Source organism: Calonectris borealis, chromosome 1 (genome assembly GCF_964195595.1).
Source record: "Calonectris borealis chromosome 1, bCalBor7.hap1.2, whole genome shotgun sequence".
NCBI lineage: Eukaryota > Metazoa > Chordata > Aves > Procellariiformes > Procellariidae > Calonectris > Calonectris borealis.
In genome coordinates, this window is record NC_134312.1 from 68859406 (window position 1) to 68884559 (window position 25154).

The 25154-nt window shown below is 39.3% G+C and overlaps 1 protein-coding gene across 3 annotated transcripts in view; it reads left to right on the top strand.

The window, feature by feature from the left end:
- The window catches only part of ADIPOR2 (adiponectin receptor 2), a 46550-nt gene that overhangs the window by 822 nt on the left and 20574 nt on the right, over positions 1-25154 (top strand). Inside the window, exons 2-4 of one of the 3 annotated variants that reach the window (XM_075159376.1) lie at positions 8833-8896; positions 9252-9276; positions 22785-23020. In XM_075159376.1, coding sequence (XP_075015477.1) covers positions 22853-23020 — 168 coding nt within the window. In that variant the 5' untranslated portion in view covers positions 8833-8896; positions 9252-9276; positions 22785-22852. The remainder of the gene's footprint in view (positions 1-8832; positions 8897-9251; positions 9277-22784; positions 23021-25154) is intronic. The other 2 variants (XM_075159383.1, XM_075159392.1) reach the window with 2 other exon arrangements.

A 25154-nucleotide genomic window follows, 5' to 3' on the forward strand; every position in this document is an offset into this window, starting at 1 on the left:
AAATATTCTACACGAGTGTAAGCACAATTTGGATATTCCCAAGTGCCAGCTAAATAAACTTTTTAAAAAGTTGGTTTTTTTTTTTCCTGAGAGAATCAGGTATTCATGTCTTGTTTGCTTAGGATGGGCAACAAAGACTTTGAAACATATGGTAATAGACTAGAAGACAAAGAAGATATGAAAGCTGTTGTTCTTACTGAGCTTTTCAAGCAGTATTGGTTTCTTTTTGTGTTTGTCGTAGCCTTACAAGTCAGTTGATTTAGTGGCTTTAGTAGATGTGTGTGTTGGCATATGTTTAAGAAAACTGTTAATGTTAAATTATAACTTATTTGACATGCAGGCTTTGTCACTTCATGTATGTAAACTATTGTATGTACCTGTCACATAGCAGAAAAGCTTTTAGATATTATTCCTTATTTAAAGATACATTTTGTTCCTAGTGCAGCATTGAAGTTCTTCAGGCAGTTGAATTGTCTTGTGTATCGCAACTGTGTTGTATATTTTTTAAAATGGACCAGGTTTTAGAAAGTTGGCCAGGTCCTCTGGGCAAACCCTTCTGGGCATAATCTGGTTTTTAAGAGTTGAGGTCTTAATATGTAATATAAACTCCTGTTTTCACTCCCTTGCTGTAGTTAGTGTCAGGGAGTATTAAATTCCTGGTTACGAACTGTCTCTGGTCTTCACAGATCTGGAAGTTGTATACTGCACACTGCTCTGGAAGTGCTGTGTACTGCACAGTCCTCTCTCTGAGTTATACTGTGAAAATCCTCAGCTTTCAGAGGCCTTTTTGTAGCATTTCAATAGCGAGGTGCTTGCTTTCTACAGAACCTTAATGAGACTACTTCAAATTTGGTGGTAGCTGCTGTACCAGAGGAAAATACATTTATGATTGACAGAACTAGATGTTGTGTCATGGAATTATGGGTGCAGCTGGTCATAAAACACAGCCTGTTTTCCTTGTTACCTTCAGCTATGAGCTAATGTTGTTCATAGAATAAAGGAAGTGATCGTATAGGGGTACTAGCCAGTTCCAGTTACGAAGATAATATACTGTGGCTCTTACGTTATAGAGATAACTTATTATGTGTAAACTTCAGCTGTGCTGTGACGCTGGTGAAGACTGTGAGTTTGTGTTAGTAGGCAACCTGAAAGAAGTTCGTTATTGTGTTGAAAGTGTAAGACTGGTTGATTAACACATGGAAATGACTCCCTTGTCTGAGCTGACAACTAAATATGGTTAAATAAGCCTGTGGATAAGGTTGTTGGCAGCTTCATGGTGAAAAACGTGGAGAATAGTTGCTAATGTGGAAAACTAAATCGGAATTGGTGATGGAGGAGTTAAAAGCTGCATTCTAACTCGATCCCGGTTTTCAAAATGATGCTTTCTGACTATAAATCAGATACACTCTCTGCCTTCACACCAGATTATTTTTTTGTATTTTTGGCATACTTCTTAAGCAAAACCTTTCATAGTGAAAATTCCTTCAGCAGATTCTTATCTATTATATGTGTGTTCTCAAACATAAATATAAATCGTATCAGGTCTTCAAGAGAGCCAGACACAAACACAGGGCTCCCCCTTACCCCTGCCCACTGCCACCCCAGTCTTTACACCGATGGAGTTGTATCTGTGCTATTGAACTGGTGGCGTTACTGCGAGTTTGCGCAAGTGACCAGTGAGTGGTGGTTTTGGCAGTTGTGGGTGAGATTCAGACTTGAAGCCTGACTCCTGGATACAGGATAAAAAGGCTGGAGTTTGAAAAGCCTGTGCGTGCTCTAGGCAAGAGTTTCTGCTGATTTGTCATGAAGGAAAATTAATGGGAATTGGCAGGGCATGTAATGCTAGTGATTTTAATGCTTGGATTTCTGCTGTTATCTTATGTCTTCAGTTGCATGTTCAAGGAGCTGTGTTAAGCATTCATGTACAAAGACACTCAATATTAGACACTAAAAATTTTGCAAGTTTTACAGGTTTCTGGTTGTGTAACCGTATTGTCCAAGACACTGTGCAGAGAAAAAGGCTTGCTTTCGTCAGTGGAGATGCTGTCTGTGCATGAGGAAAATCTTGATAAGGAAACTTCAGGAGGTTGTTGGATTATTATGCCATCAGCAATTCAAATGCTTAAATAGAAGTAGTTCTGAAATGGAAATAGCAGTTTGGAGTATTTATGAGTTGAAAGTGTCTGTGCCTGAGTCATTCAGTGAATTTTCTGGCAGACGGTGTTGGTAGATTTGAAAAGACGTTACACAAGATAATGTTAGTGATTATGAAAAAGATTTTGGGACAGTGTTTAAGGGGAAGACTGTTACTTTAAACTATATCGTTCTCTGATAAAACTTGTTTTAAATGCCTTATCCTTTCTACAAGACATTGTATTTCAGTTGGTTGTACTTAATGTGGTGACCGGCTGCCTTTGCTTTTTAAAGCAATATGTTTGTCAAGACGAGTTCAATAAAGAAACTGGTTTTCAGAAATTAAGAATATGGAGACAAACAAGGTACTAGTTCTGCTTCTTCAGAAAACGGATTTCTGAAAACATTTTTTACTTTCACTTGTTTATTTGAATATGCTCCTACTACCAGAACATTTTACTTTTGAAGTAGGGTGCTGCAGATCAGTATGTAAACTAATAAGAAGCAGGAGGTGAATTGTTGCCACATAGTTTCTGCTGCAGTGCTTTGAAAAGAATGACCTCCTGCCTTCTGTGTAGCGATAGCTAAGAGTGAGAGATTCAGACTTCTATCATCAGGTAACTGTAAAACTGAGCTGGAGTTTAACTTGCCCAGTGATTACATACGTTTTCTGGAAAGTTTCTCTCAATGGTTTGACATAAAAATAAAATCTTTATCTTAGTCCAGTTTGAAGATGAACCTCAAGGTTTCCTTTCAGGGCGCAGTGACAATCTTTTTGTATACAGAAGACTGCTCGCCACCTTGCGATGTGGCTGCTGGTGTGGTGATAAGCAGACAGCCTCTTTCAGGAAAGAAGGTGCCACAACTTGTACTGCTGCTGCTTGATTTGAGAAGTAGCAAAGAACTTGAAGGGAGGAGGTGTTGGCAAAATTAAGGTGCTCATGGAAATATCTCTGTCCTTCACTGTTTTATGTTAAGTGGCATCTGTTTGAGTTATGATATGGCTAGGGCAGGAAGAAAATTACTGTCTAGGTTTTGTTTGTTTGTTTGGTTTTTTTTATTTGTAGCTTAATGGTCTCTTGAACAGATGAAGTACGTTGTAGGGATGATGGGTGTAAAATAAAATTAGATGGCAGTTGTATTTGTTGTTGCATGTAGCCATGATAACTCTTGTATTCTAGAGTTACAGAGCTCTGCTGCTCTATTAGTGGAGGAGAGAGTCTCCTCCTCTGCCTGTACAGGATTATTTGGCCTTTTGTGAACTGTACATATGTCAGCGAATGTTTCAGGACTTCTTGGGGCTGCCTTGTGGTTAAATTGTTTGCAGAAAGGTGTCTTCGAAGATATAGGTAGGTATAAGGTTCACAGGACATATAATTGTCAGCGTAGAAAAATTTGCAGCATGCTTCAGATGGATTTCAGTAGCTGTGAAAATGTCATGGAGTCTTCTGGGATGTGCCAGCTGCTGTAGCTCTCTGAACAGGACTAATTAAGCCCTTGTGAGAACAGAAAATAGTCAGGCACTATTCACAGGAAGAAAGTGTTGGAACAGGCAGAGCTATAATCATTGGCTCTAAGGTACCTTTAGACAGCAGTAAGCAAGAGAGTAGGCAATTTACTTGCAGAATGGGTTGAAAGTCAAGTCTGAATACTTAAAATGGGTATTGCAGTCTTCTGGTGGCAGATCTAAGTACATTGCAAACTTCCGCCGGGGCCTGCTGCAGGAAAGGCTGCTTCCTTTTTTTGCCCTGTCTTACTCTCTTCTTTCTGGCAGTATTTTATCTCAAAATGGTTAACATTCATGTTTCTTCATCTAATGCTGAAAACAAAACTTATGCTAGATATAGATGTTGTAACGTTACAACGTTGCCTACATTTGAATAGGTCATGTAGAAGTCCAGCTGTCTTTGCCAACGTGAATTGTTTTTCTAAGTGTAGCTATGATCGTCTGCATATATTCAAAGGTAAGCTGTGGCTAGGCTGACTTATCGTAAGTACACCAAAGCCATTTTTCGTATCTGTTCATCCAATTTTCCTCCTTCTCTTCTTAAACAAATTAAATGCTCTTTTCCCCAACCTATTTGGTTCCATCTGCTTAGAGGATTGCAGAGACTGCCGTTCCTCGTTTGAAGCCAAGTTCAATTATGCTGTTCTGTTTAGGTCTAGAGGATGACAACTTATATGCTACGGATTTCGTTAGGAGATCACTGGGTGTGTTAAGCGTTCTCCTACAGCTTTTAGGTAAGGGTTGTTTTCTTGGTAGGAACCTTTAGTGGGCTTCTCTCTGTTTTAATGACAGCATTCTGGTGAGGTTCCTGTTTTAGCTCCTTACTGATGGATATGTTTATTGCTTGACTAGCATGATTTTCTCAAAATGTTGTCATAAGTGTGTTTTAGTAAATTGGACATTTACGGATATTTGAATAAACAGGCTGTTCTTCTGAAGGGAACATGCCATGGACCTTCTTGCTGTATCAAATGTTTTCTTCACATAATTCTGCAGACTTTAATAAAGGCACTTATTTGTACTCTTTTGATTTCTTGTGCAAACTACTTGGTGGGTGATACTAGGTTTTAGGACCTGTTACTGTGATAAGGACTTCAAGCCAACATATGTCTATGCATTGTTTCTGAGTTTTTGTAAAATGCAGAATTTCTGATGAAAATGGAATAACTGAATTGAGGCAGTAAAAGCTGGCTTCTGAGAGCAAATACCACCTCTGGCTTGTTAGATTAAATCTGAATGGTAAAATTCCATTAGCTAGTGGTAAAATTCCTTTAGCTAATCTTTAACTTCTGCTTGTACTAGAAATACTTGTGTATCTGTCTCCCTGCAGTGGGAGCTGTTTTAAAAAGCCATGCAGTGCAAATTATAAGTATAGCTGAGACTGGCTATACTCTGAGTCCTGATAGTATTGGCAAGCTTTTACCTGCAGGGAAAGGGATTTTAGTATTTGGAACAAGAAAGTGGATGGCTAGTAGGACTTGAGATGAAGAGCCACTGAACGTGCATTTCAGCTTCTCTCAGCTGACAGTTTATGTATGCTTTTGTTGTGAAGAATACTGCACTGCATTTCCTCATGGGCCGCTCCTGAGATTTAGTGGTTGCCATTCCCTGGTGTAAACTGAAGGATGTACTTTTTCTGTTTTCCTAATGCTTTAATTTATGTCTTGGTCTCCTTGGCTGGTGGAATTTGTGGGCATGTATTACTTAGACAAATACTAGTGCTGTAGAGATAAGTTAGTGGTGGAATCTGGTGCTTTCTGACATTATGAGATGATACAGCCAATTTGCTTGTGAAGAACAGTGTGCTTTGCAAATTACTTTAATTTAAGTGATTATTTGTGTGGCTATATTTTCCCTAGAACAGCATATAGCATTGCAAGGATGATATCAGCAATATTCAGCTGTTCTTAATATTAATCTTTTGGCCGAATAGTGTTTTGTTTTGTTTAATGGAACATGACTGTAGAAATAAAAGGAAGAGCCTATTCATAATTCTTATTAAAGTAGCTATGTGACAAAGTGCCAACTATTGGCTTTCTGCCTGCTGTACCTTCAGCGAGGAACAAAATGGATTATTTTCTGAGGTGGGTGTCCTGAGAGTTGAGAAAAGCATAACAAAGTCAACAAAAGCTTTACTTAGTGGTTTTCTGACCTTTATATAGTCCAAGCTAAGAGGAGGATGCTGAAAAAAGGCTTGTGTCCTGATGATCTTAATGTCCATTGTTAAGTGCAACTGCTCTTTGACTTCCTGCTCTGTGACCTTTTAATAATTGGCAACCATATGAATTCTGCAGCATTACAGAAATAGTTCAATAATGGATGTATTATAAAAATCCTTTCCTTTTTGCGAGCTTTACTAATGCAGTGAAGGAAGTTGCTAGGTAGCTTAGACTTGATTTTTCTTAAGGGGCAATTTTCAAATATATTTTTGGAATAGAAGAGGAATACTGAATTTCTCTGACCACCTGATAATTATGAATTATTCATTTCACTCCTATGAAAGATATAAAGGAATAGTTTTTGGTGGTGTTTTTTGTTCTCTTTTTAGGTCATCCTCCAGAAACATAGAACATAATTTGCCAAAGCTTCCTTTTCTTTTTATTAGGATTTTTCATAGGTGTTCTGGCATTCTTTTATCAACTAAGACTGTGGAGAAGGAAGATCAGTAATAAAACATTAAAACTTTCTGGGTTGCAAAAATCCAATGTTTAACTCAGTAGGAGGTGACTTGTTGCTAAAATAATTGAGAAGATGTGTATTGGTTTTAGCTACTGTAGCTGCAAAACTCTTCTAATTCAGCCTTGATCCTATACTCTGGAGTTTAAAGGTAGGATATATCCTGTCTTCTGCCGGGAAGGCAAACTCAGATTAAGCCTGAGTATTTCAGGTTAATCTGGTCCTTGACAGAGAGGCTGACCAAATTTTACAGCACTTGCATAAATGTTTCTGTCCAAAACATCTAACTAGCGCGTGATGCTGTTGAAAATGCCAGTTATGTCAACTGATTTGGAAGGACTCCAGTATACGGGTCAGTATAGGGAAAGGGAGATGATACACAAGACTGTCCAAGATGATACAGAAAAATCTCAAGTACACAGATAAGGTCAGGGTTGATGTAAAAGTACAGCTCTGCATGACTGCGGGTAACCTAGGTCCGCTTTAGGTTTTGAGCAGCGGGGTCTTAAAATGCTATTGGAAAAATGGTACAAGATGCTCTCAGAAGGACATTAGTTTTTCATTCTTCCACATAAGCCCTTTCCAGCTGACTTTTTCTGTATTAGTTAACCGGTTCAAATACCCCCTTGCTACACATCACAGTAAAGTCATTGTGAAAAACAAAGCATGATTGCAGAACCCATGACTGTTTTCCTCTGAAAACTCATGTCTTGGCTCTGTTTCAATAGTTCATTATTATGTAAGTGCCTGAGGGCTTATCTGCCTGCAAGACTCACATGAATGTTTTGTGCAGTCTAAGGTCATCCTTGAAAAGGTACAATTCCACATTCCTGTTCTTTTAGCAGTAAGTATGATGTGTCCAGTAGTTCTTGTAGTACCACCTGAAACCTTACTACCTTTTGAGAGGCTTTATCCTACGTAGAGATTAAAAGTCCCTTAAAACTCGGTGCTCCCTTTTTGGAGATCCTGTTCTGAGGTAACAGAATATTTGAACACTTTCTCATTTCAAGCCGAAGGGACTCCTGAATTGGGTGTTAATCTAAGTTATGTCTTTGTAATAAAAGAACAGTTTATAAGCATATTATTTGTTACAACATTCAAAGTCACAGGTAACAGTGGTGGCATTTGGGGTTGACCAAAGCATAGTTGCATAATTCCTATTGTAGAATGACATTTAGTCATACTAATGATGGAGTAATTGAGAATTACTGGCACTTAAAATTAATTACTAGGCAGACATAAAAAGGAAAGGTGTAGAACATATGCATTACTGCTGCTTGCATTGGAGACTGCTTCTTCACGGGATGTGACAGGTAATAGACCTGTATCAGCATATTGTGCTCATGGCGATCCAGTCTCTAAGCAAACATGCAGGATGTGTACGCTAAAACTGCTTCTCTTCAGTGATTGTCCAACCATCTTTATTCATGTTTGAACTTTTGATTTGATTGTGCTGAAGATCTTGGATCGTCTGGTAAGTGGTCTAGGGAATTGGTAATACTAGGAGGCAAGTGGTCTGTTAGTGAAAACCAATTCTGCTTTTGGTTGGAAATATTGAATAAGGAAGCCATACAACTTGAAAGCTTTAAACTGTTGGGTATAAGACTTCATGTTGAAATATTACCAGCACTTACTGAACATAACGTAATACATGTAGTATTTGAGCCAGCTTTTCTGTCTTGTGTACTACTTGCAGTATGGATGAAGTAGGTTGTGTAACTTCTAAACCTTTCCTCCGCTGGAGTGCAATGAATGTCAGTTTGAAGCTGGCATGTGAGTGCTGTATGCTTGACAACTCCAGTGACACAAGATCCTAAGGTAAACTCAGCCTTCATTTAGTGAAATTTTTAGGCTCTAACAACATGGCATGAAGTGAAGCAGAGAAAATGGAAATGGATTACAGGAAAAGGCTTCTGCATTCCTTGCTATTTTCATGCTGTAATATTTATGTCATAGAGGATATCTCCCAAGCTCTGATTTCAAACTCCTATATGGACCAAAAGCAACATTGTATATGGCTTGACAAAAGTCCTTTCTGACTAACTTTAAGTGACCTGAGGCAGATTAACATGCGGATTAATGTATTTGACAGTAATAAATCAGTTTTAACAAGTACTGAGGCAGAGATTTGTTTGGCAGAGAGTTTGAATAAAATATGGTATCTGGAGTTACACTGAACGTTTTATGGAGAGTGATGTAGCTGAGATGGTTAAAAAATTTCCTGCTTTTGTGCTGATGCATCTTTATACAATTTAGCTGTAAAAATGTGGAGTTTTATTTAAGTCAAGTTTGTTATCTTGGTGGGCAAGCCTACAAAAATCAAGGGATTCTAATTTAAATGGAATGCATGCATTTTGTCATCCACTGTAAATGTTTAATAGCTGCTGTATAGCATGCATACCCTAAGGATTCCTCCACCGCCCCCCCTCCCCCTCCCCACCCGTGTATATTTATTATCTAGTTTTAAGCTAACTTGGAGAAACAGCCTTCATGTTGATTTCACATCCTTCTTGTAGGAATTCTGGACTGTAACATTCCCAAGCTTGAATACAAACATCAAGAACCAGTGACAAGTTTGAGGTGAGAGAAATTAATCTATGCTTCCTTGTAGGTAGCACAGCTGTTTGTCAGAGAGCAGTAACAAATTAGAGATTAGGAATACTGGGTGTTTTTGGGAAACGTATTTTAGTGGTTAAGATAGCTGCTGTGTGTTACTCCACAAGGAAGGTACAAGATCTGTTTGTTTCATTGTTCTAAGTTGTATTTCTCAGGAATGAGGCTTGCAAAAAATGTGTACGTTTCTGAAACGAGGTGACAATGTGACAAGCTTGGCTTCCAAATTGGGGTTGATAGTTGAGGTGAGTGCTAGTTACGTGCATGAGAGTATAAACCAGTCAGAGACAGGACTTGAACTAGTCATTCTTTTCCCCTTCAGGAAGGAAACTGTAGCAGTGCATCAGGTATTTGGTAGGGTTGTTTTTTTGGGTGGGGTGAGTGTTTGATTTTTTTTGGGGGGAGAGGCGGGGTGGGGTTCAGGTTTGTGTCATGTTTGTTTTGGGGTTTTTTTTGTGGTTTTTTTTGTGGGTTTTTTTTGTTCTGACTTTGGCAATGGAAATCAATGACATCAAATTGCTGTGACAGTTTAAACACTGTTCGTGGAAGAAGGTAAAAGTCATAGTGGTTAACAGATTTTATCTGATCTGTATGTATGAATCAAAATTGGGGCACACTGAGTGTTTTGATTTCCTTGTATCTCTGAAAAAAGGTGAGTCATTCCATTGAAACTTGGAATTCCAGAATAGCTATAACATAAACCAGGCTGGGTCAAACTAAAAAGCCCTCTAGCTCAGGATTCTACCTTCATTGTGGAGCTGCTGCTTAAGCTTCTGCCCCATGAGACTCTCTGACCACCCTCTTGTCTGTAACTCAAGTAGGCTGCATGATATCCACCCAGTCTGCCTCCAAGCCATGCTACAGAAACATCTTTACATTCCCGTGCTCAGCTTGCTCAGTTTTCTTGCCCTTGTGTCCCAGCCATGCACAAAGTGACAAGACCTCCTGCCTGAAGTAGAGAGACCAAGAAGCTTTGAGCTTTTGTGCTTGGCAGATTCTGTGTTTCACTGTGGATAAGGTAGTGTGAGAGTTGTGCTATGTGTGTGTTCCTGGTATGGTTCACTTGATGTGTCCCCCTGCTGCAGGGTGAAATCCTGACGTGCATACGCCAAATGTGCCAGGTTGCAGCACCTCTTACTGAGGCTTTGACTGTGCTTTGTCCCTAACCTTTCTATTTATACCCTTTGAGTCTGAAGCCCAGCCAAGTTGCAGGACCACCTACCGGTCCCAGCCAAGCTGGCCATTCAGGGGAGAAGGAACAAACTTGGCAAATGAGATTCTGGCAGCTATAGGGTTTTTCTGTTCCCTTGTCCTCTTATGTAAGTCGCTGGCCAGAGCGTCTCAGGGTAGTGCCTACTGGCTTTCTTCTGTGGGGTTTTTCATTTTGTCTCATAATCATTTGAATTCTTCCCTGTTTTGTTTTTATTCATTAGGCCCCTTGCTGTCCTTCCTCAGAGAGGACTCTAAAGTTTTAGTAAGGATGCCCATCCCCTAAGGAAGAAAATAGCTTCTAAGTGTGAATATGCAAGCAATATATGATAGACATGCACTGGTATTTAGGGGCATCTAAAGCTAGAGGTGGCTTCATGTGCTTAACACCCTTTGATGGATTTATCCTGTGCATTTGTCCAGTTTCCCTGTGAATCCTCATCCTGTAGCAAGGAGTTCCGAGGCTTACCTATTTGCTGTGTCAAGAACAACTTATTTTTGTGTTTGAGGTTGCCATCTGCTAACTCTGTGACCTTACCTTGGCTGACAGGTAATGCTTGGTATTTTCACTTACTCTTGTTGTTTTGGGTGGTGGTGCTGTTGTTGTAGGCATGAAGATTGGGAAACCGTGTGCTGTGTTGAAATCTTAGTGCAATTTTGAGTGGTCAGCTCTGGTTTTAAATAAAACTTTCTTTTCTATTGCAAAGCAAATCCTTTCTCAAATCATTTAGTAAATGTGTAAAATGTGATGTAAAACATCTGAACTATTGCTGATTAACTAGCACATGATGAAAATAGATACCAGATTTTGTATTTCATAAATGCGTGTATTTCATACTCTTGTTTCCTCAGCTACAGCTGCTTGCTTGTCTACATAGGTCGGGGTGTGCCTGGTTATCTGGCAAGTTGTCCTCCAAAATTTTACTTCTGTCCTCTTCTAACATACTAAATTCACAACACTGATTATTGACTTTTCTTAGGACTTACAAAATCTGTCAGTGTCTACTTTTTTTCCAAAAGCATGCATGCCACTACTGTGCTGTCAACATTGGAAAAACCTTTTGTGCTTTTCATAGTAGTATACCTGGGGATTTTAGAAGTGGATAAGGCAGTGTTTATGCTGTGTTTACGCCCAACCCCTGTGTAGAGTTCTCGGCTAGGTTTCCGAGTACATTTTTGGCATACAGATTAGTGGTTGGCTCCTACGTGTAGCACTCAGTCTCCACTGAGTTGGCCTGCATTTTTTCAGTATTGATGATAGCTGTCTGTTTGTGCACATCAGATGAATCTGAAGAGCTGTGTTGAGTCTCAGTCACAGCCATGGACATGGTAGTTAGTCTTTGCATCAAAATTGTACTAGATAGCTTATTTTTCTTACAGAAAGAGAACAAACTTAAACTAGAGTGAGATCCCTTATTTGCTAACTCCATTGACAGTCAGTGTTGTGTCAGCATAAGGTATTTTTTTCTGCTTTCCAAAATAGTTTATCTGAATAGTTCTACATGTATTAACACCCCTTGCAGATGCAGTTGGGCTGGAGTAAGAGTACCTTCAGTGAGTATTTGAAAACTAGGACAAATAACTATTCAGTAGTTTGCTGACCCAGTTCTTGCTCACTGCTCGCGTTCCTCCTGTCTGGGCCCTTGTCCAGGAAATCAACCCAAATTCCTACCCTTCCTACTCTTAAGAGCGTTGATGCTTATCAACTTGGCCATGCTTCCTTCCTGTTCTTAGGGTTTCTTAAAGAAATCAAGTGTCTTCTATGATGTCTAGAACTTCTTTCTGCAAACAGAAAGTGCAGGCAGTGACTGCTTAGCTCACCGTTTTCTGTGTTTAGGTGCTGTCGTAGGACTGTATATACATGTATGAAAGGCTCTTTGGTATAAAACAGCATTGACTGGGTCACCCTGGCACAAAGAGTTCCCACTGGGGAAAGAATGTGTTACAAGTTCAGACAGCCCATTTGGTTGCTTTTCCTGGGGCTGTTTCAGGCTTTGTTGTTATATTGTAATTTTCCTGTAACACTTTAAAGACTAACAACGCTTTTCAGAGTTGCAAAATGGGAGAAGGAATGGAAGACTCCATACATGTTGTTACATTCTTGTTTATGGGCAAAGAGGAAGCACCCCTTGTGCATGTGTCTGTGTTTGTATAAAAATAACGTGTGTAAGTAAAGCCAAGAATGTGTTGTTAGTATAATGGAGATCTTAACAGTCTGACTCAAGAATCATTAGTCTAGATTTAATTCTTAAAGAAAAATTAAGAAGAATGTTGCAGTTAGAGTACTTACATACAGGAAAATGTTGCCAAATGCAGCTAAAATTGTTACACACGCACTTTTTGGTTTCTGTCCCTTCTCCTGGAGTTACTTTCACCCTTCCATTGCTGCTCTGGGTCTTTAAGTCAGCAGCTTTGGACTGCTGGAGAGGATGACGGGAGGTCATCAGCCTTGGGAGTCATTTGTTGGGAGGAGTATGATGTTGGTGTTGCCTGTTTCTTCTTCCTCCTTCTAGGATCCATTTGGGGTTTTTTGTATGTTTCCTAAACATGCTTTTACACCTCTTTTCTTTCTTCGTTGGTCTACAGCTCCAGGTTATGTCTGAATTTACTATATATGGTGCCCTTTATGTATGTTGGTCGCTATTTCTTTGTTATCCCTAAAGCCAGGTTTGTCCAGCTCCAGGTCTGCATTTTTTTTAGTTGGCTGTTAGTGAGTTGTTTATAGCCACGGGGTCTCTGGTGGCAAGACTGTGCCCCATCTCTTATCCCACGCCTGCACTCCTCTGCACCGCATCCTGTCTCTCCACTTCTTAGGGCCTATGTTGTCATATTAGGCCAGTATTTCCTGGCATCATCGTAAATCCCTCTTTCTAACAGAGGGTAACTGGAGGTTATATCACACCAAGGTAAACAAAAGTAAAATAAATTAGCCATAGACATCTAGTCAATTAGAGAAGTTGCTGTCACAGCTAAACCAAGTAAAAGGCAGGTCAAGAAAAGTTCAGACAGAGCAAGCCTGACAAGCCTCGGTCTTAAGGCCTTGTGGCTCAATACAGAGCTTATGGCCTGCTGCTAGCACTGGTAGTGCTGTATTACAGGGCTATATGGTTATGATTTCCCCTGTTCAATGTCCGCAAATCGCTGCCTGTCGCTCATGAGGCCACGAAGGGTGTTGCAAACCCTTCTGTGACTTAAGGCTTCTAAGCAGGACCGAGCAAAGGATCTGGAGGCATCCTCTTTTCTATCTTCTCTTGCCTTGTGGTGACCTGTGTAGGTTTGAGGGTAGCCAGTAGCGCTTTATTGTGTTATATAGCCATCATTACTTAGTGTAAGTGCTTCACGTAATAGTATTGTGTTTTCTTTTATGAATTTTATAATTACAGTAAATGCTGTATTCTATGCATGATAAAGGCAACCTGGGTGTCTAACTCCAATTTTTTCTGTTTTATGTGAAATTACGGTTTTATTTCTGTTTTGTAATAAGGTATTTTTGTAAGTGTAAATATTGTGTCTATTTCCTTTGAGGAATTTTTTGCTTAATAACCTGTTGTCACTATCTTCTGTTGTGAGTTATTGACTGTAAATAGTTTGACATAACAAAATAATCTTTATTTTCCTTTAATGGTGCTGATTGTCATTCATCCAATGTTACAGCTAGTCCTCATTTTATTAAACAAGCAGTGTAGCTCTGTTATCAAAGGGTGGATTGCAATTACATGCTTCAAAGTAGGGACAGTATATTTTTCACTGAAAGTATATAGAAGTGAAGTGCTCCTCATTGCCACAGCTCAGTTACAGCATTTTTTTAGACAATTCCAATGTATGTTTGGGGGGCTTTTTTGGTTTTGTTTTTTTTGGAGTTGGAAGAGACATGGGTCATCCCCGCCCCCTTCCCCCCCATAGCTATCTGAATGCATCAATAAGTGGTATTAAATCATACAAAACATCTAATGTGTATGTTCCCAAAATGCTTCCTGGTTGCTTGAAAATTAACTTGGAGCATGTTTATGGTTTTAAACTATTTCAAACTTAAAATTTACACTAGCATAGCTGTGCTGATTAGACTGCAGGCTGCAGCTATACTAGCAAAAGCCTCTGCAGGGAACACAGTTATACTAGCAAAAATTGTGATATCAAGATGGTAAAACAAACCACAGCAAGATGACCTTTTGTGTGATGTCCTGTAGACATGTTTTGAGTTTAAGCTACACCCCTACTTAAAGGACTTGCGTGTATACAGATAATAATTTTGGTTTTTAGAATTTTAGCAGTAATCTCAGAGTATCATAAGTAGACTGTGGGTGTTTTGCCATCTCTCCTTAGTTATAGGACACTAGAAAGTAAAAGATTAACTTAACGTTTCTGCTTTTGAACTACGTTAGTGATGTGTCGTGCTATCAGTGCCCTTGGTCTTGTTTCAGAATTTGGGATGATTTCAAACAATGTTACCAGGAAAGAAATGTGTGTCTGAAAGAGTGGCACTAAATAGTAGAAGAGACTAAAAGTTTACTTCAGCTTATTTCTTAACTCTCAACAATGATTATCTTTTAAAAAACAAATTATTCTCTGGCTATTGCATTAAGGAAGTTAAGATACATAATTAATAAGTAGCTTTACCTGGTCTTGTCTAGAACTTCAGCCATTTGACTAAATCTGTGTCTGACTGACATAAATTAGGTGCAGTCTAGTTACAGTAGATCTGTCTTTCTTGCTTGAGCTTTGGTGGTTAAGAAAGTAACTGAAAAAGATGCTGCACTGCTTTTTTGATCTTAGACTGATACAATGCTGTGGGTGCGGATGTTGATTATTCCTACAAGGTTCTTGTAACATTTTTGCTACAGAAAAGTAGCAGATTTTTAGAGTTGTCTGACTTGTGGCAAAACAACATCATGGTTTTTGAGGAGAGGGATGTATGCTGTTTTCAACTGAAGAAATGCTATTGTTGAACATAAGTAAAGGAGTAAGTTTTCTTTGTTCTTATTTTTTACAAATACAAGAATGCAAACATATTTTGTAGACCAAACCTGTCAGCCACAAAATGAAACACTGATGAGCAAGCTCACAACCTCATGAATAAAGCTTATCAAGATTATCAGCAAAACTAAAGAGTTAGGTGCTTCCAAAAACTGGGAAGAGTGTGATGGTCAGCTTTTTGCAACCAAGCTTCTGAGATCCTGACCGCTGTATTAAAATCTGTAATCTTGGTAAGTTGTGTGGTTTGCTATGCCAGGTGTGGTCTGCAGCTGGTCAACAGGTCATAATAAAGGCTGTGGTATGTACAATTAAAGGCTTGGGCCAACAGATAACTGTCAGTCCTTAACAGGTTGGGAAAATACTGCCTATAAAATACATAAAGAATTAAAATCTTAGGTGTGTGGTCCTACCCTTTCTGTCATGTTATCCACGCTGCTTCTCTGACAGTGTATTGAGCCAATTCAGTTTGCTAGTTTGATAGAAAACTCTTACCTCATTCTCCTCCCTGGGTTAACATCTTTCCAGACTGCCACCTGGAATGGGTTGTGACAAACATCAGAGTGCCTCGGGGGCGGAGGGGGGCAGCGGTGGGAAGTGAGGCTGTTCGATGCCCACCCAGGGAAGAGTGGGGCTGCCTGCTCTTGGCACCAGCCAGCCCTTAAACCTGCACAGGGATGGCATCTAAGTAAAGAGGTGTCCGAGCAACCCAGTAAGAAGCACTGAAGGCAACTGTCTTAAATGCTTTCCTGCTTGAAGTTTGCAGCCTAAAATGTGTGTATTCCTCTTTGGTTTTAAAAGCAAGGTGGTAGTGTTTGTTTTTTTACAGTTGCTCCAGGCATTAAAGCATTTTCTTGAGTTGTAAAAGATCTTGCTTCAGTTTCTAGAGAGATTCAAACCCACACTTCCTAGGAGGAGAGTGTTGTACCTGCCAGGGTAGAGGAATGTTTGCTCTCTGGATTGCTGCTGTTGATCTTGGTGCCATTTACATTCTCATGCAAAAATCCTCTGAGTAGAGGGGTTAAATGAATGTAAGTTCAGTTTAGTAGTCTAGCTCTGGATTTTAGTGCCTGCTCCAAAGACTTGTTTTTTCATCTTCACTCAACAGTTCTGTGAATTGAATGAGGCAGTAGTTAAAAGGATGTATTCTAAGTTTTCACTTATGAGGAAAGTGATGTCTAATTTCAGTCTTTCACAGTCTGTGATCCAAAGTGTTACTAACAAAAACCAACTGCATCTTTTTGTTGTTGGCAACTGTGAAGTAAATTGGTGTGAGTTAGTAACATGCTATAGAAATAAAATCATAAAAGAGCACAAAGATAGAACTTTTCTCACTTGGCAAAACTAAGCCATTTAATGAAAAAAATGAAGCAAAAGCAAGTTTTCCAGGTCTGGACTGTGGATTTTTGTGATGTGAAAAGAACTTGAACTTCTGTTGCTCGTTTTGCACTGATTTTGTGGCAATTCTCTTGGTTTTGTTTTATTGAAGAGTAAAACTGATCTACAGTGGTCATCCAGTCTGTAACAACCGGACATTGTGCACTGGGGGTGGGCCAACCTCTCACATAACGCTTAACCTAGTTACAAAACTGGGGTTCAATTTGCAGTACAAATTGGACAAATGTTGTAACAAATGTAACGGGATCCTCTGAAATGGAAGCATTTCGTTAATGTAGGCAGGCTGCTGGCTTGTTCCCTTTCTTTGGATCCAAATGCATCAGAATGTGCTTGATTGTTTGCCTCTGCAGCCTGCTGTGAAATAGCTTAGGCTGAAGTGTCCAGTGACAGTTTACAAGTTACAAAGACAGCTTTTTGGCCACTGACCCTCCGCGGGAGTCTAATCTTTATTTTGTAGATGTCTCTTTATCTAGGGAAATCACATCTAAGAGAAGAGGTGCTGGATTGCTTCCTCATTGTTTCTCATTGTTAAAGATGACCTCCAAAGAATTTTTACAGCCTGATTCATGCTTTTCCTTTAGGGTACATTGAGAAAACAAGGTTTTCCTGTGATTTTCCTCCTTCCCCCGTTCATACATACCCTTGTTTGCTTTGTTTTTGACTGTAGTTTTGGAGAATATTTGGAATGTTGCTGTGTATGTTTAACTCTTTAATTGAAAAGGACAGCTCAATCATTGAAAGACTCTAAGAAAAAAAAAAAGCATAAAAATCCCTTATTTAAAGTTATACTCTTGAATCTTTCAATATTACTGTTTTGTTAACTTTTTAGCTGTGGCCTTCTAACTTAGGGGCAATTCACAAATCTACTTAAAATGTATGGATTTCTTATCTCTTCTGCTTTGCTTTACGCATAATGAAAAAAGCATCCAACCAGTGGATACCCCATATAGTAAATAAGTGACCCAGCATGAGTTAGCTAGGCCACATGTATGGGTGATACTCAACAGCAGTCTTAACTCATGTGACACAGCGCTTGCTGTCCGACTTCCTCTTCCTCTTTCCCTTACCCAAACGATATACGCCTGCCTTGCATTGGCACTGGTGCTTGCCTAATTTCCCCGGTAAGTGGACCAGGGCGCCACATAGGCAGAAAGTCAAAGACGACTGCCTCCCCCCCCCAGAAAAACCCCAAAGCACAAAACCCAACACCTTGCCAACAGCTCACTATTGGTGAACTCAGTTGAGCATCAGTCCTGGTGCTAGAGAGTAAAGGAACCAGATGGGCAATAGGATGATGCCAGTCACCTCAGAATAGTTCAAGCTTTTGTATGATGTTACTGAATGCTGTTGGTGTTACTATACCATTTGGGAGGGACTAGTTGTGACAGAACCTACCAGAAGATAGTAGTGGAAATACAAAGTGCCAAGAAAACTACATTTTGTGTAGTATACCTTATTTCTGTCAAGGTAGCCAGAATCAACTATTTTATAGGCAAAAAATCCCCTCCATCACCCTATATAAGCTGTGTTCTTGTCACGAACATTCTGCCCATGGATTGTACTGGAAGTGCTTTGCCATTTGTACCTGTGCTAACAGTTCTGGAAATGGAGTTGTGCCTATTTTGTAATTAAGGCCTAGTCTAAATAACTTTGGATTTGGTAAAGTTATTCAGCCCATAGGTGGTTTACTCTTCAATTAGCTTTGCCATTCTACTGGCATGGATGTAGCTAGCCAACTAGTGATGCTGTTGTGGCTGTGATGGTACATGGACACAGGCAAGGCAAAGTTTGTAGATGAGATGGTATCTCTTACAAGACTTTTCAGGCATTCAAGCCATTCATTAAACATTAATGAATGTTCTGAGAAACGATGTAGCCTGAAATTTTCATGATGACCTTTTGTTCTTTTGATAACTAAGCTCTGTTAGGGAGAAGGAGCTCATCTTATGAAGATTCATCCAGTGTGTATACATTGCTTATGGTAGTTTAATGAATGCTTTGAAGAGGATTAGCAAGGAAAGAGCATACAGTGGATGCCATTGCCTTCCTGAACAGGAAAGTTTCTATCAGATGGACTGTTGCAATTTTCATTCTTCTTCCAAATACCAGCTACAGACAGAATGAAATACCTTTGAAGGGATCACTCTTGTGCTGCTTATAGGAGGAACATACGGAGAAGAGTTGAATGCTGGAGAGATTGCTTTGCTTAGGCATAGTGGGAGGTAGTCTGACCATCCGGGACTGTGTTTTATCCTAAAAAGGGAGTGACAGATCTCTTAAATTTAGCTACAGACACTACCCTTGGTGTGCTTGCTTTGTTTTGCTACCATGTGGCATTGTTTAGCTTAGGTAGAAAACCAGTCCTCATGCCAGATGAATTCTGGAAGGTTAGAAGGGCTGTATCACTTACCCAGGGGAATATCCAGGAAGATCATACAAAGAATAGTAGCATCATCCTGTGGTGCTTAAGTTTGTGTAACTACTCTTTCCTTGTTGTCTTGAGGAGAGAAGCAGTGTCCTAAATATGCTGTAATTGTGGATGTTGACTCCTCTGACATTGCACAATTGCGGTGAACTGCTGAAATAGTATTGCCTTCTGATTCTGTTTTCAGAAAGATGACGAGTGTCTGTCTACAGCCTGAAACTGGCACTGACTCTCCTTGCTGTGGGGTTGACTTCTGAGCTGGGGTGGAATGTGCAGCTGGGAGTGATGACCACTTAGGCTATTGTAGGTTGTATGGTGGCAGCAGCATATTAAGTCGACTAATGGAGTGCTTTTGTGTTTTGTGTTTATAGGTTGTGTTTAGAACTATGATAGTACTAAATTGGTTAAGTCCTTTCTAAAAGCTGACTTAGCCTTTGGAAGTTTTCTATATTAAAAAAAAAAAAACCCAACAAACCAAACTCTGTAGATGCTTTTCTCAGCCGATTTTAAACACAGCAGGAACTCACTGATTGATCTAGATGCTGATATTATGCTTATTATATATACAATCATTAAGCAGATTTTAAGTTGTACATGGCAACTTCCTCTTTAAATAGAAGCTAATTTTAATGAAAGCTTTAATTTGTTGCATGCTACAAAAAGTTACAGGACTTATATATATAAGATTTATAATCTCAGTGAAACACAAACCAGTCTCTTCCAAGAGCTCAAGTGTTCTATAGCTTTCCATTTTCTAGTTTTTGTTTTCATGAACTGCTTAGTCTTACAGACAGAACGGGGCAATAAATCTCTTGACAATGTTTCAACCATTATCTTCTGGCTAGATGCTACTGACCATACCTAGACTTCCTATTTTCTTAGGAAAAGGTCATCCTAGTCACTCAAACCCTTCACTGAACTGTGGACATATAGAAACTTTATAGTAGAAATTAAAGACCATCTATGCCTTTCCTGTTTATGGTCTCAGACTGCTTTCTTTCACTTGTGAACGAATAGTTCTGGCTATTAGCACTTTTCTGTTGGCAACTCCATGTTGCATTCAGGCACGTGTTTTTGGCTTTTGTAGTACATTTTTAAAAAGGACTAAAAACCAGTAGCGATGCTTTTGGACTATCTTTTGGCTTGCTTACCTTTGCATGCTTAGTAAAGGCAAGCATATTTAGCACTAAAAGGATCCTGCATGAAGGACAACATGGAAACATCTTAGTTCATTGAGCAATTCCACTGTAATTTCAAGAAACAACGACTTCTATTTATGCAGAGCTCTAAAGCTCAACTCCACTGCTGAATGCAAATCTTGCTCACTGGAGGTGAAATGCATCTTTTTTTTTTAACCTTAGTGATTGCTTGGCAGCCAGTGCTAGTGAAGTAAATCTTCAAGGCCTGATTTAAGAAGTCTCTTGGCATTCTTGTATCTTCTTGTATTAGAAGAACCTTTCGCAAGCATCTTGGCCACATGTGGTTAAGCCTGTTGTGGTGGTTGTTACTGTGTCTCTTTCAGCATTGCTCCCACAATGTCATAGAGGTGATGTAAGGACATGCTCTTAGGCAAATATAGCAGGTAATGCAGCACAGAATGGCAATTCTATTGCTTAAAGCTGGTAGAAAGAAGAACTAGTAAAACTTGCTAGTTAAATGTCTAATACAAATTGAACAATCCGTGAAACTAACTATGGCTGTTTCAACTAACTACCTGTTTGAAATGTTGTGTGGAGTATCAGGGAGGGGTATGTGTGTGTGTAACTGTTTACAAACAGCTGCTCTGCTTACTTGCATTTTTTTGGTTTTAGCTACGGCTTCAAATTGGTACTGTGTACTGTACTGAAATTAGTCTCTTATAAGTTGCCTTTTAAATTAAGACACCCAATAAGTTTCATTTCAAACTGTAGTTCTTGTTACATACTCTTTTTGCCAAATGGCAATGTGACGATGTCTTCATGTTTCTAACATAAAAATAGATTTGCGAATTGGCTGCTTGAAATAACAACAAAAACAGTCAAGATTTCAGTTGTTCTGTGGCTTTCTAAATACTTGTTCTTGTTCTTAAAATCCCCTTGCTCAATTTCTTCATTGGGCTTCCTGTGTCATGTTGTTAAACCTTGGCTTAATTCTCCTGTGGCTCTTGTGTTTACCAAGTAAACAGCTGTGGCCATTTTAGATGTTACTTCTCAGATGGAGGTTACTGACCCTGTAGTGGAGTTGGCAGGAAGGTACCAACTTCCTTCCTTTGGTACCAAGGAAAGAATACTAACTGCTCTGCTGTCATATTGTAAACTTACCTTCTTGGGTGATTAAAGCAGTGTGCCATACTGAACTTGGACAGCTGAGGTATCATTTAGTTCTGCACAGTCTGTAACCTGCTCATTAGCAGCTCTCTCCTCTGGGGATTGCCAGGCAGCTGAGGGGATATAGTATTACAAACTGCTGCAGCAAAATTAACTATAGCACATTTGTCAGAGCTGAGAATTGTCTTGCAGTGATCGTATGTAAATGAGATTAGTCCCTGAAAGGAAGGAGTACATTATTTATTGGCTTTTTGGAGGTGACATTTTATTACAAGACTGCCAATATCAATCCCCCATCTTATATTTTTAATTTGCCTTCCTACATTATGATAAAGTTCAGCATCTTTTATTGAGCACTAAAATTCCAATCTAATTATGCACTCTGGCAAGTTAAAACTTGTAAGATAGGTGTGACAGCACATAACATTAAGATAACCCAAATACTTAGATGCTACAGTAATAGAATGACACCAAGTGATTAGTACAAAACGAATAGATTCTCATTCAAAGTGATTCTGAAGCCTCAGCTGAGCGCTAATTCATTCTGATGGCTTCTGGCACTCTGATTTCAAAGTGCTCTGGCTGTTGTGCCTCCCAAGGCAACCAGTGTCAAACAGGTATCTCTTGACTGGCTATTGAAGTGACCACCACACAGTGATGTGCGAGATAAATAGGTAACCAATAATACTCTTGAATGAGGGCTCAGATGAACAGGTTGTCATTAGGTAATTTTCTGCAAATTTAATTAATCTTTAGCATCTTGAGTTAAATTTACCCCAAATCCTTTTTGCAGTGTTATAAGTGTAAAATATAGTTACTTTTCTGAGTAGAAAGCATGGGTTATGGTTTTCTGGGGGAATTACCTGTTTCTGATTGCTGTGATGGAATGAATGGTGTTTAAATCTGTCTGGTCTAATTCCAGTAAGTAGAGGTACAGAACTACTGCTGGCAGTAATTGTGAACATGTTAATTTAAGCAAGGGAAACATAATCACTCTGTGTACTACTGCCCTCCTTGCAGTCTGTCTGAAGTTAGTTGCTGGCTTGAGCTCTGCTTGCTTGCTAGCTACTACCCAAGCAGCTGTACCAGTACTTAGTGTCCTAGTTTTAGTGAAACCTAGCCCAGATGATTTGAAATGAGCTTCATACCCACAAAAAGCTGATAATTATAGAGCGTCTGTGATAAGTAGTTTATTTGTAAATAGTATTAACAGCCCAGTGTTTGCAACTTTGTAAAAATAAAAATGATATTTTATTAAAACACCACTGTGCTTTTGTGAATTTACTGTTTTATGGAGCTCACATTCCATCATCTTTCAAAGTTGTGTTTAACTTGTGTTAGGATACGAAAGTATTAGCGGTCACAAGGTGAGAATTCATCGTCCAGCAGTGTAGGAGTCTATATAGTTGATCGTGTGGGAGTTTGGGCACATATAAAAGCAGTTGTCACAGCTGTTTAGTAGCTTTTAAGCATGCTTTTCTTCCAACCAACTCTTACACTCTTCTTTTAAACTTGAGTTTAGTTATACAAACTGTTTTTTTTTCAGAGCCAGAACATAATCAGCCAAACCGAACCAAGAGGAAGCAGAATATTTGAGAAGGCTCCCAGCATCTCATGAATGAACTAACGGAACTCGATAATGCTGGTTCTCCAGAGCCAGGTCTACGGCTCAGAAAAGGACACATGTCTGACACTGCAACAACACAGGCAGCCTTTGAAGAGGACAGCTCTGAGCAGAGGCTTCTTTTAGTGGAGCCACGTCTGTCTTCTGACCAGGAAAATGTAAGTTACATGATTATCTGTTAGGTTTGCTAGGAAAAATGGGTTTTGACATAAGTGGTTTAGTGCTTGAAATAAGTTCCAGAAATGTGAACCGTGAGCCTACAACCTCTTTATGCCTGCTAAATAATTGTAATAAAACCAGTAAGATACCAGAAATATTCAGTTGAATGTATGGGAACTTGGGTGACAAGGTGTGGCATAAGTGTAAGTTTACCAGCTTTATATTTTTTATTCCCTTCTCAAAGACATGGGACTTGTACTGGTTTGTCCTCTGCTGAGATGCTGCTTATATCAAAAGATTCTTGTTCTGTAACTTCCAATTAATTATAAGTGAAAGGAGAAGATATATTGACTCTGGCTGAATGTAATCTAATTGCTATCATCTTAGAGATTAGAACAGAAAAATCTGTTTGCAGGCGTTCTTGTTGGAAGAATGGCCATACTGAATTAGACCAAACATCCACAGTGCATAATATCCTATGTCAGACAGTAGCCAGTAGCAGACTCATAAGGAAGAGTACAAGGGCGGAGAAGCATGTTGTGTTACTTCCCTAGGACACTCTCCCAGCCTTTAGTAATTGGTGGCTCACAGATTTCCTGAGCCAGTGGCAATGTTTTTGAATTTTTGGTGCATGAGCCTTTGTAAATTTTAGCAGCCACAACATCCTGCGGAAAGGCGTTCCACAGCTTAATTAGGTGTTGTATGCAGGTAATGTCTCCAAGCATTGGACAAAAGTACCTTCTGGTTAGAGAGTTTCAGAACTGTAATTAATGCTTCTCCCAGGATATGTACAGATGAGTATCAGCACAGTTAAGTGGAAGAGGCATTCAGCTTAGGCTCACTATTAAATTTATCACGGCTTAATGAGTTTACTGTATCAGCTCAGTTACAGCAACTGTGTGGTTTTAGCCAGCAGCAAAAACATGCTGATGCTACTTAACGTAGCCTTCAATGCAGGAGAGTTGGGCTGTTGCTGTAATTGCATTTGCCACAGATTCTGGGTGTGTGCATGGACCACTATCATGGTTCAGCTGACACGAGAACCTGTGTTAGGCTATCTTAACTTGATTAGTTTGAGCCCTTACTGAATTTGGTTTCAAGTGTCGGTGTAATGAGAAGTCAGAACAGTTATTCATGGCTAATAAGCCAAACCAATGCACTGTAAGCTGTACACTGCTAAAACTTCTATAGGACATTCTCAGTATCATCATAACAGGAAATACCCATGGTCTTTTTCTTTGCGTTATGTGGAAGGTCATAAAGCGTGTGTATAACGTGCAAAGTGTTAGCCAATGGCTGAATGTGCTAAGGTTAGAAGAAAGAAAAGTTGAGCTGTACTAGCAGATACTTTGAACATACATATGTTTATCTGACAATGTGTTTGGAATCATCTTTTTTGAAGGCTGTTTTCCTTCTTGTCTCTGACTTTCCTGGTTGAATAATGTGAGTTACCTGTTGCCTGCAGATGGAATAGCCCAAAGTAAAAGCCCATAACTGATTATGGCCTATAGTTCTTTCTGTACATTTGCTTAGATAATTAGAAATTATTTGGATAAGTCAAAGTGTTTAATTTTAGAATTTTGGAAATAAAATGGTTAAATACTCTCATTCTCTCTTCTGCTTTTTCAGGCATTCTTAGCATGTGTTAGTCCTTTTTTGTGTGTGTGTGTGTGTTTTCTTTCATCCTTATGACAAAAGTATGTGTTTCTTTTGCTTTGGCTCACTACAAATATTTAGCTTTTTTGTATTTCATGTCTTCTCTCTTTCCCAGTCTCCTAAAATGCTGCCGCAGAAATTTGTTTTTGCCATTTGGGCCTTGCTGTTCTGTCTTGAACTGCATCGCTTTCTCTGCCTTATATGGCCTCCTGCTTTTTTGACTTTTTTTCAGCCTAAACTTTTATTCCTGTCCTCTGTGATTCTTGTTTTTAATACTGTGATATCTTTACATTTTTGTCTTCTTAAAAGGTTGAATAATTAATGCTTCAGATGGAGCATCCCAAAACACTGCTGTCAAAAGTATCAATATTAGCTTGCCAAATGGCCTTTATTATGTGACATACTGCAGTGTTCTAAATAATCTGGAAAAAACATTACACTATATATCTTCCTCTGTCTTGTGTAAGCCTCAGCACA